Source organism: Ranitomeya imitator, chromosome 6, assembly GCF_032444005.1.
Source record: "Ranitomeya imitator isolate aRanImi1 chromosome 6, aRanImi1.pri, whole genome shotgun sequence".
Taxonomy (NCBI): domain Eukaryota; kingdom Metazoa; phylum Chordata; class Amphibia; order Anura; family Dendrobatidae; genus Ranitomeya; species Ranitomeya imitator.
In genome coordinates, this window is record NC_091287.1 from 88,295,694 (window position 1) to 88,309,827 (window position 14,134).

Here is a 14,134-nt window from a genome sequence, read left to right on the forward strand (position 1 = left end):
AGGAAAAAAGCAACAAAAAAGCAAAAAGCACTTAGCTATACAGAGCAGCAGGTCACAGGAACAATCAGGAGAAGCTCAGATCCAACACTGAAACATTGACAAGGAGCAAGGATAGCAGCATCAGGCGGAGTTAAGTAATGAAGCAGTTAACGAGCTCACCAGAACACCTGAGGGAGGAAGCTCAGAAGCTGCAGTACCACTTGTGACCACAGGAGTGAATTCAGCCACAGAATTCACAACAGATACCCTATAGAACATCAGTGGCACATGGTCATACTGTATGGTCCTATAGATGTCTATAGATACTACACTACAGTCTTGTAATTCACACATGTCCATGAGCCAGAAACGTCTGCCATTTAGAGAATTACCTAAGAGACGATAAAGCATTCAAGCGCAGATATAGAAACCGAGCTCCAGCGATGGAATAAATCCCTCGGCTTCATGCTTAACCATGATTTTCAGACTGAAGTTTGCCTGCAGTGCTGCAGGTTATGTGCAGAATAGAGAGCCCTGTGTGCGTGGACTTGGGGGGACTGAATACTTCTCTACGCTTTCATACAAACCATCTGTGAATTCGGCCTCTACACTGTAAACCATTTTACTCATCATAATTCTATTTCCCCCACAGATCTGGCACAAAACATTTCAGGAACAATCATCTCCTCTGTGCAATCTGATATGAACACAAGACTTTGCAAAAGCTCAGCGTGTTCCCATCCCACTTACCGTCACTGCTTTTGCTTTAACACCAAGTTTACCGCCAACTTTACACGTCTCCTCTATTTGTGACTGTTGAGAAATGACACACTTCTGCGTGGTGACGATCTTCTCTTTCAGGACACACAGTATATCGTTCTTGTTCTCATGCAGCTGTTGTATGAAGGGATGGTTCAAGTTTATTCTCCTGTAAATAAGAAAGTAGCAATGTGCTGCATTAAAGCCGGGGCCTTAATTATAGGAGTGGATAATCGGTGAATAAGTATAGGACCTCTCGGTTACGATTACATGCCTGTGTAAACAGGCCGATGATCATCCGATGAACGAGCAAAATGCTTATGCCTACAAAAAACTTCATTGCCCTTTATCAAAAGTCAATCGCATGATACTGTATAGGGATAGGATGATGGTATGAGTGATTGTTCTGTCCACATCATTGCTCTTAAGCCTATATAAGTGAGCATCGAAAGGCTTGTATATATTCAATTGACACTTGTTAAAGAAGCAGTCTCAATAATTTTTGATTAGCTAAATCTAACTTTAGCTCGGATGTTCCATAGACCTACCGTATTTTTCGAATTATAAAATGCACCTTACAATAAGATACACCTCAGGGTTAGACAACAGAACACAGATAAAACATTTTTCCTATTACAGTATATAATCAAGTATAAGCCAACCCGAGTACAAGCTGAGGCACCTAAATTTGCGATGAAAAACTGGGAAAATGTATTGACTCAAGTATAAGCCGTGTATGCATTGTCCCCCCATTCCCAACCTGGTATGCATGTGTCCGCATCCCAGTCCTTGTATGTAAGGCTCCCTGTCCTGTATCCATGGCTCATTATCCCCGTCCTTGTATAAATGGCTCCTTATCCCCCTCCTTGTATGCATGGCTCCTTATTCCCTACAAACATCCTACTTACCTTCCCTGCATGCCCACGCTACATCTCGTTCCGGTGCCAGCAGCTCTTCCTGCCAAGCGATCACGTGTCACCGCTCATTAAGGTAATGAATATTCACTCCACGCCTATGGCAGTGGAGAGAGGTGAATATTCATTACCTTAATGAGCGAGGGGACACATAATCGCTCGTCCGGAAGAGCTGCTGGCACCGGCCGGAACGAGATGCAACGAGGTCGCGCAGGGAGGATATGTAGGATGTGTGCTGGAAGCTGGCGGCTGTAATTGCGTGCTATAAGAGAAATGAATATTCACTGCCAGCGCAGTAAATATTCATTTCTCTTTAGCAGTGGGCACAGGCTTTAGCTGCAGCCGTCGGCTCCAGCTGCTGTGACCCGCTACTCCTTGGCTCCCCCTCCGTCTTTCTGGGACAATGACTTGTGTATAAGCAGAGGGGGCATTTTCAGAAAAACCCGGATTTTACACGAGTATATGTGGTAATTAAAACTTCCCTGGTGGTGTAAAACAATTGAGGGGTTATTATCTTCTCTAAAAGGCCTAAAGTTAAAAATGACACATTTCCTTTGTATTTTAGGCAAAAAATATATATTGAAGACACAAAAGAGCACAGTGAGGTAAAAAATACTGTTGTAAAAAAAAATCACAGTAATAAGCAAGTGCTAGTCAAAAGATGGAAAAAACAGAGTATTTAGTTGATACTTTTTTTTGCAAAAAAAGTATACTAAGCTGCTCCACCAATCGTCAAGGTATACCCATATAGTTGTGTGGAAGTGCGTCCGCCTGGTGGGTGATGTCATTATGTCCTTATGGGTCATTTGCATCTAAGCTGTTCCATCCAGCTTGTCCACATGGATATTCCCTCTCTGAACCCTGCTTATACAGGTACTATACAGATTATCAGGTTTTTAAATACATCAGATAGGGATTATATACATTAGTTAGGACGGCTCTATAAGGGTATACCTTGACGATTGGTGGAGCAGCTTAGTATACTTTTTTGCAAAAAAAAGTATCAACTAAATACCCTGTTTTTTCCATCTTTTGACTAGTACTTGCTTATTACTGTGATTTTTTTTAAACAGAGAATTTTTGGCCTCACTGTGCTCTTTTGTGTCTTCAAGTTTCTTGGTGGTGAGTGAACAGGTTCCTACAGACTTGTCCAATGTGCAAGTAGCCCATGTGTTTCTGGTTCAAAAAATATATATTGTCTTTTCTTACATTTTAAAAATTACTAAAAGGAAAATGAGTCTACACAAAAGTTTGGGTACTCTTGGAGATTTGTGTGCTCAGATAACTTTGACCAAGGCTTCAGACCTTAATTAGCCTGATAGGGTTACGGCTTGTTCACTATCATCATTAGGAAAGGCCAGGTGAAGAAAATTTCCCAGCTTTATAAAAACTCAGCCTCCTCTAACCTTGTGCCAAAAAACAAGAGCCATGGGTTCTTCTAAGCAGCTGCCTAGGATTCTGAAAATGAAAATGGTGGGGGCCCACAAAACAGAAGAAGGCTATAAGAAGATGGCAAAGTGTTTTCAAGTTCCCCTTTCTGCAGTTGGAAATGCAAATAAGAAATGGCAGTTAACAGGAACAGTGGAGGTCAAGATAAGGTCTGGAAGACCAAGCAAAATTTCAATGAGAGCTGGTTGTTGGAGTGCTAGAGGCAAATCAGAACCCCCCCATGACAGCAAAAGACCTTCAGAAAGATTTAGCAGACAGAGTTTTGGTACATTGTTCGGCTGTTCATACACTCCTGCACAAATATGGCCTTCATGGAAGAGTCATCAAAAGAAAACCTCTCCTGTTTCCTCACCATAAAATTCAGTGCCAAAAGAACAAGTCTTAGAGACCGATGAGATTAAATTAGAACTCTTTGGCCACAATTATCTAAGGCATGTGTGGAGGAAGAAGGGTACAGAATTTCAAGAATTTGAATTCACATGAAAGAAGACCCAGAAATCTCCAAGAATTTTCCAAAGAAGAATGGATGAAAATCCTTCGATCAAGTATTGAAAGACTCTTATCTGGCTACAAAAAGTGTTTTCAAGCTGGGATACTTTCAAAAAGGGGGTTCTACTAGGTGCTAACCATTAAACAAAGTCAAGGTGAAATAAATCACTAATGATTCTACAGAAATAATGTGGATATTCACAGATCAAATGTTATTACCTACTCAAAGAAGTGAAAAAACACGGAAAATGGATAAATAAAAAATACTGTATATACTCGAGTATAAGCCGAGACTTCTAATTTTGCCACAAAAAACTGGGAAAACTTATTGACTGGAGAATAAGCCTAGGGTGGAAAATGCAGCAGCTACTGGTAAATTTCAAAAATAAAAATAGATACCAATAAAAGTAAAATTAATTGAGACATCAGTAGGTTTGTTTTTGAATATTGAATCAGGAGCCCCATATAATGCTCCATAAAGTTTATGATGGGCCCAATAAGATGCTCCATAGAAACATTTGCCCCATACAATGCTGCATAAAGGTTGATTATGGCCCCATAAGATGCTCCATAGAAACATTTTCCCCATACAATCCTGCATAAAGGTTGATTATGGCCCCATAAGATGCGCCATAGAAAATGTGCCCCATATAATGCTGCACAAAGGTTGATTATGGCCCCATAAGATGCTCCATAGAAACATTTGCCCCATACAATTCTGCATAAAGGTTGATTATGGCCCCATAAGATGCTCCATAGAAACATTTGCCCCATACAATTCTGCATAAAGGTTGATTATGGCCCCATAAGATGCTCCACAGAAACATTTGCCCCATACAATGCTGCATAAAGGTTGATTATGGCCCCATAAGATGCTCCATAGAAACATTTGCCCCATACAATCCTGTATAAAGGTTGATTATGGCCCCATAAGATGCTCCACAGAAACATTTGCCCCATACAATGCTGCATAAAGGTTGATTATGGCCCCATAAGATGCTCCATAGAAACATTTGCCCCATACAATCCTGTATAAAGGTTGATTATGGCCCCATAAGATGCTCCACAGAAACATTTGCCCCATACAATCTTGCATAAAGGTTGATTATGGCTCCAGTGACTCCAATGTACGTTTCGCCTGGTGGCTTTCTCAAGGTGAGAGTCTCTGGCCACTGTATACTTACAACTGTTAAAGGAACGTCTTTTATTCTTTCCCTTTTTTTGATTCTTAGTTCCTACGTAACTACATGACCCATATTTATTATGAAATATTATGTCCTACTATATAGGTGTATGCACTTTTTTCACAATTACCTTTGACATGGACCATAGACTTTTTTTTTGGTTATATTCTGCCAAAACCTGCATCCAGTCTGCCAAAAGCATGTGGGAAAATGTATTATGGTCTAGAAAGAACAAGGTTAAAACTTTTTGGCTATAATTCCAAAAGGTATATTTGAGCCAAAGCCTTTTGTTGAAAAGAAAAAGATTGTGCACCTCATGTTTTTATAAGTATGCGAGTTCTGGTGGCCCAATAACAAGTTTGCGGTCTTTCTAAGAAGCTCTTTACACACAGGTGCCAGCTTTTTCTCTATTGTTATATCTGATTTAGAAAGGACAATTCTGTCTGGGAAATAGCATGATCAGGGAAGTACAGTAAACTCTAGCTTCTCTTTTACAGGTGTAAAATTGTTGCTTGTTTATTGTAATATTAGTTTTGTTCAGTTTTTTGCTATTAAAAATACAAATAATTACTAATGATCACAAATAAAATAAAAATAATAAATAAGTACTATGGCCCCCTCTTCTGGTGATCAGGACGAACTACACTACAAATAAAAGAGTAGATCACATTTTCCGTGGATATTGGTTCATGTACAGATCAATACAAAATAATAAAAAAAGGAACAAAAAGCTGCAAACCAGGATGAAGACATGTCACTGCAGCATCAAGTTACAGTCTCATATCACAATTTGTTTGCTTTTTACAAGCAGTGCACAATGCTTTCTAACTTCAAGTTGGGAAATGTTAATCTGCTGGAAAGATTTGTGGAAGTATTGTTATTCCCTAGAAGAACAGTACAGAAAAATCAATGCAATCTACAATGGTTTCACCACAATTAATGCAGTAAAAACGGAAATGTAAGTAATATCAAATCCATAACGGAGGATTTATTCTTACAGCAGACTGGTGTGTACTGCCATCTGGTGGATGTTTCAAAAGTACCAAAATATGTAGAATTGAGAGTCCTCAGTGGTTGATACCTTTTAATGGCTAACTGAAAAGATGGTAACAAATTGCAAGCTTTCGAGACTACACAGGTCTCTTCATCAGGCAAAGACTAAAACAAATTCTGAAGAATCACATATTTATGCACAACATAGTATAGGGAAAAAAAAAAAAAAAAAAGAGGGGAAAAAAAACCATGGATAAGCCAGGTGACATGAAGCAGAATTACCATGGGTGATAAACAGTTACGTCCAGTTATGTCTTTTTACATCAACTAAGGAACTTGCCCCTCAGACCATGAAGGGTCATTACAACAGAGACCCTAATCACAGGACAATAAAACAATCCTTATCTAAGAATTGGCCCAATATTTATGGACGTAACTGTTTATCACCCATGGTAATTCTGCTTCATGTCACCTGGCTTATCCATGGTTTTTTTTCCCCTCTTTTTTTTTTTTTTCCCTATACTATGTTGTGCATAAATATGTGATTCTTCAGAATTTGTTTTAGTCTTTGCCTGATGAAGAGACCTGTGTAGTCTCGAAAGCTTGCAATTTGTTACCATCTTTTCAGTTAGCCATTAAAAGGTATCAACCACTGAGGACTCTCAATTCTAAATATTTTTCTATCCACTGGCTAACACGGTACCAAGATATATTTCTTTCCTGTATCAAAAGTACCAATACATGTATGGAACTTGCTCAAAAAAACCTAAAGGGAACACTAAAATACCCCATCCTAGATATCACTGAATGAAATATTCCAGTTGAAAATCTTTATTCATTATATAGTGGAATAAATTGAGACAATAAAACATAAAAATGATCCATGGGATATTAATTTTGATTTACATTGAAGTCTGGTGTTGGAATGATGCTCAAAATCAAAGTGGAAAATTAAATTACAGGCTGATCCAACTTCAGTAGAAATGCCTCAAGACAAGGAAATGATGCTCAGTAGTGTGTGTGTGGCCTCAAGGTGCCTTTATGACCTCTGTTATGAACTGGTGGTTTAGGAGCAACATGGGACGAGCTCTGAAGGAGGTGGTACCGGTACTGACCGCAGTTCCTAAGCTTAACACAACACTAGCAGTAGCCGTGGGATGTTCCTGTCACTCCCTAGACACCTCATCACAGCCGGAGAACTAACTACCCCTAAAGATAGAAACAGGAAAGCTATCTTGCCTCAGAGAAAATCCCCAAAGGATAGACAGCCCCCCACAAATAATGACTGTGAGTGGAGAGGGAAATGACATACGTAGAATGAAACCAGGATGTAGCAAAGGAGACCAGTCTAGCTAGATAGATAGAACAGGACAGAATACTGTGCAGTCAGTATTAAAAAACTAGAAAAATCTACACAGAGTTTACAAAAATCTCCACACCTGACTAAAGGTGTGGAGGGTAAATCTGCTTCCCAGAGCTTCCAGCTTAACTGAATAAATCCATACTGACAAGTTGGACCAAAAACATAGAATGTACAGAACAATTAAGTCCACTACAAGTGGACATGAAAGAGCAAAGCAAGGACTTATCTTTGCTGAACTGGTCAGGATATCAGGGAAATCCAAGCAGAGATGTGAATCCAACCAGGAACCATTGACAAGTGGCACTGGCTGAAGGAAAGAGCCAGGCATAAATAGCCGAGCAGAAAGACAATCAGTGGAAGCAACTGCAGACTGCTAAATCCAAGGAGCAGCCATTCCACTTAAAACCACCGGAGGGAGCCCAAGAGCAGAACTCACAAAAGTGCCACTTATAACCACCGGAGGGAGCCCAAGAGCGGAATTCACAACAGACCTCGCTACAACGCCTGGGCATGCTCCTGATGATGAGGCGGAGGTTGTTCTCTTGAGGGATCTCCTCCCAGACCTAGCTTAAAGCATCAGGCAACTCCTGAACAGTATGTGCACATGATGTCCCAGTTGTGCTCGATTGGATTCAGTTCTGGGGAACTGGCGGGCCAATCCCGAATATCAATGCCTTCATCATGCAGGAACTGCTGACACACTTCAGCAACATGAGGCCTAGCATTGGCATGCATCAGAAGGAAACCAGGGACCACTGCATCTGGTCTCACAGTGGGTCCGAGGACCTCATCCTGGTACCTAATTGCTGTCAGGCTACCTCTGGCTAGCACATGGAGGGCTGTACAGCCCTCCAAAGACCAAGGAAATGCCACCCCACACCATTACTGACCCACTGTCAAATCGGCCATGCCGAGGTTTGTTGCAGGCAGAACATTCTCCAGGGCTTCTCCAGACTCTGTCACATGTGCTTAGTGTGAACGTGCTCTCATCCATGAAGAGCACAGGGCGCCAATATAAAATCTGCCAATCTTGGTGTTCTATGGCAAAATACAGCCCCCTCCGCGTCCCCTGGTGTACTGGCCTGTCTCTTGATATCTGCTCTATGCTCTGGACACTGTACTGACAGACACAGCTACCCTTCTTGCCACAGTTCACACTGATGTGCCATCCTGGATGAGCTGCACTACCTGAGCAACTTCTGTGGGTTGTAGACACTGCCGTATGCTACTGTACTGTACTTCTAGGGGTGAGAGCAATGACAAAATGAATAAGTAACCAAAACAACAGCCAAAGAGGTTGAGAACAGAGACAAGGTCTGTGGTCACCCCATGCAAAACCACTCCTTTATAGGGTCTGTCTTGCTAATTGACGATCATTTCTACCTGTTGTTTGTTTGTTTCATTTGCACGACAGCAGGAGAAATTGATTCACAATCAGCATTGCTTCATAACTGGACAGGTTGATTTCACAGCAGTGATATATATTAAATGGTGGCCCGATTCTAACGCATCGGGTATTCTAGAATATGCATGTCCACGTAGTATATTGCACAGCCCACGTAGTATATTGCCCGGCCGCGTAGTATATTGCCCAACCAAGTAGTATATTGCCCAACCACGTAGTATATTGCCCAGCCACGTAGTATATCGCCCAGCTGCATAGTATATCGCCCAGCAGCATAGTATATTGCCCAACCACGTAGTATATTGCCCAGCCGCGTAGTATATTGCCCAACCACGTAGTATATTGCCCAGCCACGTAGTATATTGCCCAGCCACGTAGTATATTGCCCAGCCACGTAGTATATTGCCCAGCCACGTAGTATATTGCCCAGCCACGTAGTATATCGCCCAGCTGCGTAGTATATTGCCCAGCCCGCGTAGTATATTGCACAGCCCGCGTAGTATATTGCACAGCCCATGCAGTATATAGCAATGTGGGCACCATATCGCTGTTAAAAAAAGAATTAAAATAAAAAATAGTTATATCTCACCCTCCGTTGGCCCCCGGATTGAAGCGGTTACCGACGCTCCTCGCTCGCTCCGGTCTGAAGAGTGCATTGCGGTCTTGCGACATGACGACGTAGCGGTTTCGCGAGATTGCCATTAACTCTCGCTGCCATTAACCCTGTGTGAGCGCTGACTGGAGGGGAGTATTTAGCGGGCGCCGGGCACTGACTGCGGGGAGCATGGAGCGGGCGCCAGGCACAGACTGCGGGGAGTATGGAGCGGGCGCCGGGCACAGACTGCGGGGAGTATGGAGCGGGTGCCGGGCACAGACTGCGGGGAGTATGGAGCGGGCACCGCAGGCACTGACTGCGGGGAGTATGGAGCGAGCGCTGACTGCGGGGAGTATGGAGCGGCCATTTTTCCGCCGGACTGTACCCGTCGCTGATTGGTCGTGGCTGTTTTGCCGCGACCAATCAGCGACTTGGATTTCCATGACAGACAGAGGCTGCGACCAATGAATATCCGTGACAGAAAGACAGACAGAAGGACGGACAGAGAGACGGAACTGACCCTTAGACAATTATATAGTAGATATACACATACATACAGTACATACACTTAGGACCTGATTATACATAGCATTTGTGATTTTTTTTTGTAATGCATTGTATTACACTATATACACTTTTAGACCTAATACTATCTAATAGACCTGACAGAATAACAAATCTGCAGGTGGTTGGGCATCTAGGAAATAGCGACCACAATATTGTACAGTTTCACCTGTCTTTCACTAGGGGGACTTGTCAGGGAGTCACAAAAACACTGAACTTTAGGAAGGCAAAGTTTGACCAGCTTAGAGATGCCCTTAATCTGGTAGACTGGGACAATATCCTCAGAAATAAGAATACAGATAATAAATGGGAAATGTTTAAGAACATCCTAAATAGGCAGTGTAAGCGGTTTATACCTTGTGGGAATAAAAGGACTAGAAATAGGAAAAACCCAATGTGGCTAAACAAAGAAGTAAGACAGGCAATTAACAGTAAAAAGAAAGCATTTGCACTACTAAAGCAGGAGGGCACCATTGAAGCTCTAAAAAACTATAGGGAGAAAAATACTTTATCTAAAAAACTAATTAAAGCTGCCAAAAAGGAAACAGAGAAGCACATTGCTAAGGAGAGTAAAACTAATCCCAAACTGTTCTTCAACTATATCAATAGTAAAAGAATAAAAACTGAAAATGTAGGCCCCTTAAAAAATAGTGAGGAAAGAATGGTTGTAGATGACGAGGAAAAAGCTAACATATTAAACACCTTCTTCTCCACGGTATTCACGGTGGAAAATGAAATGCTAGGTGAAATCCCAAGAAACAATGAAAACCCTATATTAAGGGTCACCAATCTAACCCAAGAAGAGGTGCGAAACCGGCTAAATAAGATTAAAATAGATAAATCTCCGGGTCCGGATGGCATACCACCATGAGTACTAAGAGAACTAAGTAATGTAATAGATAAACCATTATTTCTTATTTTTAGGGACTCTATAGCGACGGGGTCTGTTCCGCAGGACTGGCGCATAGCAAATGTGGTGCCAATATTCAAAAAGGGCTCTAAAAGTGAACCTGGAAATTATAGGCCAGTAGGTCTAACCTCTATTGTTGGTAAAATATTTGAAGGCTTTCTGAGGGATGTTATTCTGGATTATCTCAATGAGAATAACTGTTTAACTCCATATCAGCATGGGTTTATGAGAAATCGCTCCTGTCAAACCAATCTAATCAGTTTTTATGAAGAGGTAAGCTATAGGCTGGACCACGGTGAGTCATTGGACGTGGTATATCTCGATTTTTCCAAAGCGTTTGATACCATGCCGCACAAGAGGTTGGTACACAAAATGAGAATGCTTGGTCTGGGGGAAAATGTGTGTAAATGGGTTAGTAACTGGCTTAGTGATAGAAAGCAGAGGGTGGTTATAAATGGTATAGTCTCTAACTGGGTCGCTGTGACCAGTGGGGTACCGCAGGGGTCAGTATTGGGACCTGTTCTCTTCAACATATTCATTAATGATCTGGTAGAAGGTTTACACAGTAAAATATCGATATTTGCAGATGATACAAAACTATGTAAAGCAGTTAATACAAGAGAAGATAGTATTCTGCTACAGATGGATCTGGTTAAGTTGGAAACTTGGGCTGAAAGGTGGCAGATGAGGTTTAACAATGATAAATGTAAGGTTATACACATGGGAAGAGGGAATCAATGTCACCATTACACACTGAATGGGAAACCACTGGGTAAATCTGACAGGGAGATGGACTTGGGGATCCTAGTTAATGATAAACTTACCTGGAGCAGCCAGTGCCAGGCAGCAGCTGCCAAGGCAAACAGGATCATGGGGTGCATTAAAAGAGGTCTGGATACACATGATGAGAGCATTATACTGCCTCTGTACAAATCCCTAGTTAGACCGCACATGGAGTACTGTGTCCAGTTTTGGGCACTGGTGCTCAGGAAGGATATAATGGAACTAGAGAGAGTACAAAGGAGGGCAACAAAATTAATAAAGGGGATGGGAGAACTACAATACCCAGATAGATTAGCGAAATTAGGATTATTTAGTCTAGAAAAAAGACGACTGAGGGGCGATCTAATAACCATGTATAAGTATGGAAGGTGACGGGCAAAAGGGGGCATTCTTTGCGTCTGGAGGAGAGAAGGTTTTTCCACCAACATAGAAGAGGATTCTTTACTGTTAGGGCAGTGAGAATCTGGAATTGCTTGCCTGAGGAGGTGGTGATGGCGAACTCAGTCGAGGGGTTCAAGAGAGGCCTGGATGTCTTCCTGGAGCAGAACAATATTGTATCATACAATTAGGTTCTGTAGAAGGACGTAGATCTGGGGATTTATTATGCTGGAATATAGGCTGAACTGGATGGACAAATGTCTTTTTTCGGGCTTACTAACTATGTTACTATGTTACTATCATCACAATTAATGAGATTTCCAAAAATCTTATTCACATGGTGCTTTCTTCCTTTTTATTTTTAAAACACAGTATGTCAAATCAACTTTTTTTTCTGCAGTTTTCAGTTGTTTTTTCATCAGACTGAAAATACACAGAAATACAACTGCAGTTTTCTGGCCATAGGCTATGTTCACATGCAGCATTTTATGCAAAATAAAAGCTGCTTTTACAGTACTGGAAAAAGCTATGAGGATTCAGAAATCCCATGCACACGCTTTGTTTGTTGTTTTTCCAAAATGAATTGCAAAACTAAATGGTTATTTAAATTTGCAGCCTGTCAATTCTGACAGTGTTTTTGTAGCATTTTCTTCCACAATGACAAAGTGAAAAACGCTGCAAAAAAAAATCCAATGGCATTTTTCACAGCGTTTTCGGTGAATGAAACTAACTTTATTAAACATGTACAATTAACAAAGAATACATGTAATCCGCACCCAAAAACCACATTAACGCTGAAAAACGCATTTTTTAATTTTCGTTTTTACTGTCGAGAGACCAGGTTTTGGCTGCAGAGAAAAATGCAGAAAAATACTGCGTGTGAACATAGAATTAGTTTGTATTTTTCATGCAGAAAAAAATGCATAAAAAAAAGTGAACATACCTCACAACGTGTTCAGTACAAATGTCAAAGCACCCAAAAGTGGAGAAAATCACGCCTAAAATTGCACGGCATCCCCCACCTTGTGTAAATCTCTGGCAGTGGAGTCCGACAGTTGAAAGATGCACCAAATAAGAGGTGCACACCTTCTAATAAATTCGGCACATCTTACCACAGCTCCAAGTATTAAGACTGTTGTACAAAACGCCAGACTTCATGACTCGGGTCCATCATGTTTAGCTGCCTGCTGCCACTATTAGGGGAGGCTTATAGGTCATGCCCATTTTCAGTGGCACCATTCATTTACCATACAATGTACTGAAAAATTAGGTGGGGTGAAACAGCGGAAAAAAAAATCCACAAATTTTGGCCAGTTTTTTGGGGGTCCTTTTTTGACGGCGTTCAAAACGTGGTAGAAAAATGTACCTAGTGACTTGATTCTCTGTGTCAGTTCTATCATGGCAGCACCAAATTTACACAGCCTTTTAACATATTTATGCTTTTAAAATAATCTAGACATTTGTGCTGTGTTGGTACTTTCTACGACCCATAACATTCTATTTTTCCATCAATCAAAGGCAGAGGGGGCCATGTTAGGCCCCTTTCACACATCAGTTTTTTGCCGCAGATTGTGAAAAACTGATGCGACGGATTCGTTTTTTTTCGACGGATCCGACTAGCGGATCTGGCTAATTGGATCCTAAATAAATTGGAGCATGCTCAGTTTTAAAAAAATGGAATACGTGGCCGGATTCCGTCATTTGACGGATTCGGCGCCCAAAGGCTTCCATTCGAGCAAACGACGGACGGTGACGGATCCGCCGCTGTCCGATTTTTCGATGTACACAAAAAACGTTACTTTGTCCGTGGTCTCCGGCCCCTGGACAAACAATTTTCGACTGATCCGGCAAACAACGGATGAAACATGAGGCCATCCGTCGCTAATACAAGTCTATGAGAAAAAAATGGAACAGGTGGCATCAGTCGCTGGATTTGTTTTTTTCAAAATTTGATGGATTGCGACTGATAGCAATAAAGTGATGTGTGAAAGGGGCCTTAGGGAGCTCACAGTTGGTGCCATGGATGGTTTGTATACGCCCATCAGGCCGCTCAGCGCTGTCTGCCATACAGGGAGAGCGGTGTATAAGGATTCATAAATAAGGGGTATGATACATGAAGGTACGGCGTATAAGGCTCATTGTTAGCAGTATGCCAGGTTACAGGGGCGCACACAATACACCATTAGCATCCTAATAAGGAGGCACATATCCTATTGTCAGCAGTTTAATAATGGGAAATCAAGTTCCCTTTAAACTCAGTAAGAAAGTATGCAGAAAACTCCTGAGCGCCCCCAAGTGGCAGCTTACCTAGCCTGAACACTATGTGTTACAGGGCATCTGCCAGGTGATTTGTGTGTGCCTTACTAATG

The 14,134-nt window shown here is 41.6% G+C and overlaps 1 protein-coding gene across 2 annotated transcripts in view; it reads right to left on the bottom strand.

Moving 5' to 3' along the window:
* Positions 1-14,134, bottom strand: part of GSDME (gasdermin E) — a 138,228-nt gene that overhangs the window by 60,439 nt on the left and 63,655 nt on the right. For both annotated transcript variants that reach the window (XM_069729871.1, XM_069729872.1), the window contains exon 4: positions 730-907. In XM_069729871.1, the coding sequence (XP_069585972.1) occupies positions 730-907 (178 nt within the window). The remainder of the gene's footprint in view (positions 1-729; positions 908-14,134) is intronic.